The 6,000-nt window shown below is 40.7% G+C and overlaps 1 protein-coding gene across 1 annotated transcript in view; it reads right to left on the bottom strand.

The window, feature by feature from the left end:
• The window catches only part of MAP4 (microtubule associated protein 4), a gene marked incomplete at its 3' end in the record, with an annotated part of 113,465 nt that extends 110,132 nt beyond the window's left edge, over positions 1-3,333 (bottom strand). Inside the window, exon 1 of the mRNA XM_081996535.1 lies at positions 2,376-3,333. Coding sequence (XP_081852661.1) covers positions 2,376-2,616 — 241 coding nt within the window. The 5' untranslated portion in view covers positions 2,617-3,333. The remainder of the gene's footprint in view (positions 1-2,375) is intronic.
• Positions 3,334-6,000: the final 2,667 nt, after the last annotated feature.

Here is a 6,000-nt window from a genome sequence, read left to right on the forward strand (position 1 = left end):
AAAGCTATTTGCAGTCATATTTGGAGGCAGGGACGTAGAACTCTTGCTGCCTTTCACGTAGCAGCCCCCCCCAACCTTCGTATTTTACTCAAAGCACTGCACTAGAATAACACCCAACACCCCCATTAGGACCTCGTAAGATCTCACTCAGGCTCATTACTCTATAGCCTCAATAAAAGCAAGTACATTAAACTTCACCATGTTTTTTTTAAAACAGTTCTAAACGTTGAATAAATCTCATGGAAGAAATGTATCCTTATCACTTCAGGGAAAAACAGATTAGACAAATTAAGACCTAACAGGATCAAATCCTAAGACTAGCCCGAAGTAAATCGACACTGTTAAACTGCAGAGCTTGATAGCCCTTCCCCTCCTGGTACAAGGTGCGAAAGCCAAAAAATATTATCTTATGCACTCAAGGCAAGCAAGCTCTCCAATTTCTTCAGTTAGGGTCTTGTTTTCATTGTGCCAAAGATTTAGATAATGCTCATAGCTTTGCAGCTATCCCAAAAAAGGGAAAAACAAATCTCCAAACCAAGAACAAGAAATCACATCCCCCCCCTTGCCATGTAGGAGGGAAACAAGTTCTGCTCAAGCAGACAAACAACTGGTTGTACGGCCAGGGAAGGCACTAGGGAGGGGAAGGAGGGTTAGAAAAGCCAAGAGATGCCGATGAGAAGAGCCTGGCCCACAGGTAACCTGTGTTAGCACTCCAGTGTCTGCCTCAGTTCTGCACACAGGAACTGGCAGTTTTCTCACAGGGCAGTTCAGTGAGTTTTAATTACTGAGCAAACCCAAAAGGCCTCATTATAGCTGCTTCAAGAACCTGAAGTTATCTGAAGTAGCAACTTCTGATGGTAATGTTCACGGGATACATATCTGGGAGGACACAAATTAAGGAACTTGTGTCATTAGAACAGTATTATATAGTGATTTTAACACTGAGAAATTCTGATGCCAAGATGTTTTAGAATCTGTAACTTCTAGAACAAAGCATTATTTTAAAACATCCTTAAACCATCTGCAAAGTGTTAACAAGTCTTCATGTTTCTCTGTTACTCCCATTTCTGCAATGCTAAAATATAAAACACCTACCATTAGAGGTACTGTAACTGAATACCATAATACACATCTGAACTGACCAAAGCTCAAAGTTTTATAATCTCTGTGCCCACGCCCAGCCTTCCTACTCGTTTGTTACCATTTAATGAACTACGTTAGTATGGAAAATTCAACATTACATTTTCTGTATTACAAGGCACCTGATACACTTCTAAACAATGCAAATAAGTTCCTTAAAGAGACCAGAAATCCCCATTGCATAATTCCCCATTCTGTATTCCTGGAGGTCCTGCTTATTTTGAGGTGTGATCATTATAGTTCTTCTGCATATCCCACCTTCATCACTGATGAGCATCAGGGTTAGGCAAAAATAGAATAACTTTCTCCTGAAAGAAATCACCAGGTTACCTGTCTAGAAGCAAATGTTTTCTTCTTTACCCAGCATAGATCAAGGCAAAAAAGAAAAATCGAGGCACTACTTGTCACAGGTGACTAGCCCCACTTGGCTGGGGGGGAAGACCACACAGGCAAAGATACAAAGAATTTAAATTGCTTGCTGAGAAAGAAACCTAACAGATGACCCTAAACCTCACTGTTTTCCTTTTTACTCATCCAGGGAAGCAAGTATCTGTTTAAACCTCTCCTTCTTCTAAGTAGTTTCCGATAAAGCTATTAACACTAACAAACATCAGCTGGGCTAGTAAGTGTTCATAACCAGCAGAGACACCACCACATTTGACTATATATGCACATAACCAGCATATACATGCAGCAGGAAGTAAAAATAAGCAGACCCTTGGATCAGTGGAGAAACAAAGCTTTAGCTATTCAACATCTGAGTCTGAAGCTCACACACAGTGGACCTTATGGAGATGTCGATCTGCAGACCTCACCAGCAACGGCAAGTTGTCTACCTTTACACCTTGGATTGCCATTACCCAGAGTGGCGGTACCTTGCGCAGTTCTTTTGATGTGGAAAGCACTGTGTGTATGTGTAGCCACCACACACTTCGGACAGTGCTTTCTCTGAGAAGCTCAAGGCAGCCTACAAAATGTTAACATAAATGATAGCATCTACTGTGGACTAGTAATGATAGCTTATTTTACAGGCTAAAGAACTGAACAGAAGGTAGAGTAGAAAAGCAAGAAACAGGATTTGATCTCAATCTTTGCTTTGAAAAGAAATTGTTCAGACTAAAACCAGCAACATAGAAAAGTCCTGTTTTAGCCAGCCTAGCAACATTACAATAAACAAAAGTGTTCTCTGATGCTTAAATAATGCAGCTTTGTGGTCTTGTGCTTTAGACACTTACGTTCCACCTGAATACCGTCTGCATGGGGTTTGCTTTTTGGTTCCTGGCTCCCAGCTTTTGCATCATCATCATCATCCAGCAGAGGAACATAGTCTGTTTTATCTACTGTTTCTCCAACCACATCATCAAATTTCTCTGCTTCCAGAGTGGCAATGAAGTCCCTTTTCACTTCTTCCTCAATCTCGGGAGGTGGCTCTGTCAGAGCATCTGCAAGACTGAGGTTGTGATCCAAGTCGGCCATGCTTTAGCACCTTTGCAACCTGGAAAGTGGTGTGGGGAAGAAGAAAAAGAAGCAATCGTTTTAATAAGAGACCTTTTAAGTTTACTCAGTTTGATGTTGACAACTGTGTGCCTCCTGCGCCATAACACAGTAAGAAACATTTGCTTTAGTAATTCCCAGATGTTTACAAAACCCCACACCAGTACAGAAACAGAACAGCCGGACGATCTAAATCAGGTTTTAGTGCATGAACATTACGTTTCATGCGATGTTTTATCAGACCCTTAAAAAAAAAAAAAAAAGAAAAAAAAAAAGAGTACCTGGCCAGCATAAACACAACCTTACATTGATTTCTGCCTTGCCCCAGATCCGCGAGTTAATTACGTATCTGCAGCAGCAGAAAGACAAATTACGCAAGTGAATTTAGTTCTTGGGTTGGAAACCACCCAGCTTCCCCTATGGAGATTAGGATTTTACATAATCTCTGATGTATACTTCAGTGATGCTTTTGATCTGTTTGATAGGGTCCTGTAGCATGTTGATGTCCTCAGCAAACCTTGCTAATACCAACAAACCCACTTTAACCCTGGGATTTGTACTGAAAGGTGAAGTTTTAATGTTTACATGAAAAAAAAAATATATAGCAAAGTACACACATGCACATTATATATCAGGTATAAATTGGAAACAAAGTAGAGGGAATTTATCTTTTCCTCCCTGATTTGTATCTCTGCATTCAATTTAACTTCCTGGCACTAAACAGAAAATGTACCTGAACTGATTCATCTGTTTTGCAGCTAAAGCTTTCAGGTTGGCATAACAAATACACACATAAACATTTTTTTTTCCCCTACACACACTTCATCCTTTTGAAGTTATTATTAGGAACAACAGTCAACAAATACTGAAGGGAATTTATAGGAGCAAAACCTCCCACTTTGGATTGACAAAAGGCGCATTTCTGAAGCTTTCTTTCAGAGCAGCGTTAGTCAGCATTCTGTATGCACGACGCTATCAAAACAGCAAAGATATCAAAAGCTCTAGTCATACATTTTAGCCATTTCCAGAAGTTGTCTGGTACAAGCTGTAAAACCCAAAACCATAAAGGGCCATTAGTATCTAAACTGGCATACTTACTACTCCTGCTACGGTAGCTCAGCCTCCTTTAATTTTGGTCTACATGTGGAATTACAAAGCAATTTGATGTTGATCTGTATTACACTCACTATTAGAAGCACAATCTGTGCAGAGACTCTCCCTGTTAATGAAAGATTTACTCTATTTTAGGAGTCCGGCAAGCCAACGCAGCAGTGGTCGAGAATTAGTAGAGAACAAGTACATGGAAGTGAAGTTTAGCGTTCCAACAACAAATTCATCCAAACAAAAAGATACGAAGGAGCTTAGGTAAAGTGATTTATCATTTTACACCAATTCTCACTATATTGGATAAGAGCCACCAAGCCACATTAGGAAAACACTAGAGCTGAAGATACAGAACTGCATACGTAAGGAGGCACAGACACATTCACAAGAAAACACAATGGGCATTTGTACGTGCGGGTTAACGAAGGGCTGACCCAAGCGGCCACTGTGCAGCAGTCCAGGGTCCCTGACTTACATGGTGATGGCAGAACACAGATCCTCTTGTTCCAAAAAAACAAAGGCTCCTACTCCTTGAACTGCAGGAAATTCTCCGTCAGCAGTATACGGCCACTGACACATACCTACAGGCTCCAGCCTGTATAAGGCAATATTTCGCATTCCTTATAAACAATGGTATCACATTGATATCGTTGTTTATGTAATTGCATGCAAGTATATTATGAAAACTAATTCAGTTAAATCTATTCTTTTCTTCTTTAACAACAAAAGGTCAGACTTCAAGCCAGATCAGACTTCAAGCAGCAACTGCAGTTTTTGTTGGTTTAGATAAAGGCCCTGAAGAATTACTATTTAATGGAAAACTAGAGGTGAAAGCTTTGGAGGTCTTAACCCCGTGTGCAGGGTCACAGTTGAATGAACTGTGGTTATCAAAAAAAAAACCACTTTATACTTGAGTCTTGTTAAAAAACATTTCTTTCAGATAGAGTTCTTGACTATTTTCAGGACACACCATCGTACGGATCTGCACACCACTGACCTCATTATCCTTTACTGAGTTTTAACCAGGGAAGTAAGTCACTTCTAGATTCTTTGCATTGGCCAGTCTCTTTGAAGGAAGAAATGGGCCTCAAATAGCCACCTTTTCTTTTCAACCATGTCCTCCCATGCTTTCAACTTGAAAGTGAAATAATGACTTTTAGGTTAGTCAATCTCAAAAAAAAAAAAAAAAAAGAAAGAAAAATGTTTTGGAGCTATGAACATTTCATCCTTTTCTTCTGAAAATTTAATTTAGCATAAGGAAGAAAAAGAGTATTTAATGTTAGCAACAAGCTGCTTCATGATGCTACGCGGAAATGCAAGAATCAAGATGACGGTCAGAAAATAGCTCCAGAACATCCAATAACTTGGGGAATAAGCAAGCAAAGGCTGGAGTGAACGTACCAGATGTCAAAAGAAAAATCCAACTCCTGTTCTTCACAGCAGGCGTGCCAGATTGGGCTGAACCAGACTCTGCAGGTATCACACGTCCTTCATGTTCATAGTATCATACTTGGTTCTGCACCATCACCAGCACAGCAAGGTTTACCCATGAAGAACCTGAAGCTTTATGTAAATGGCATTTACGAAAACCTCTCTTTTTTTAACCTCACTCCAAATGCTCGTTAGCAGTAGACTGCAGTCTGTAAACTGAACTATCAGCTCACAATTTTCACACATTCACTTCAGATTAAACATTCCTGCTATTTTAGTTTCAGGAACAGGAGTGCCTTTTAGGAGCATTTCCTCTTGACAGCTTAATTTAGGGTCTGTCCAAATAGCAAGTCATTGCTATCCTCCCACTCTAATGGAAACTATTACCCGACTACTTTATAGAGAGGCCCTTTAACATTTAGCACCCCCTCCTCTGCATGATCCAAACCCAGTAGCCATTTACAGCCAGCACCAGACCTCGCAGAAACGTGTATGGCCACAACCATCAGTTCATAGTCTGAGCAAACGCAAGCAGTACTCAGATGGGCCAGGAATTTAGTCCTTGTTCCACTGAGAGGTGCACCTTCTCGCCAGACCTAAACAACTGCACTTCAATGAACAGAGCAAACGCCTCTGGAGCCCTGGTGGCAGCAGGAGCTGCCGTGTGAGCGGGGTTAGGGAAGCAGTTAGGAATTCTTAAACCCAAATCAAAGCTAATCCCACCCAGATCATCCTCCAGCATATCAGTATTCCACCGCCATCAACTAATGGATTCACATAATGCTTTTTTTGGTCCACATTAATGTGGTGGCACCTCATGAAATAGTTGCC

The sequence above is a fragment of the Phaethon aethereus genome (assembly GCF_964289735.1).
Source record: "Phaethon aethereus genome assembly, chromosome: 2".
NCBI classification, from domain to species: domain Eukaryota; kingdom Metazoa; phylum Chordata; class Aves; order Phaethontiformes; family Phaethontidae; genus Phaethon; species Phaethon aethereus.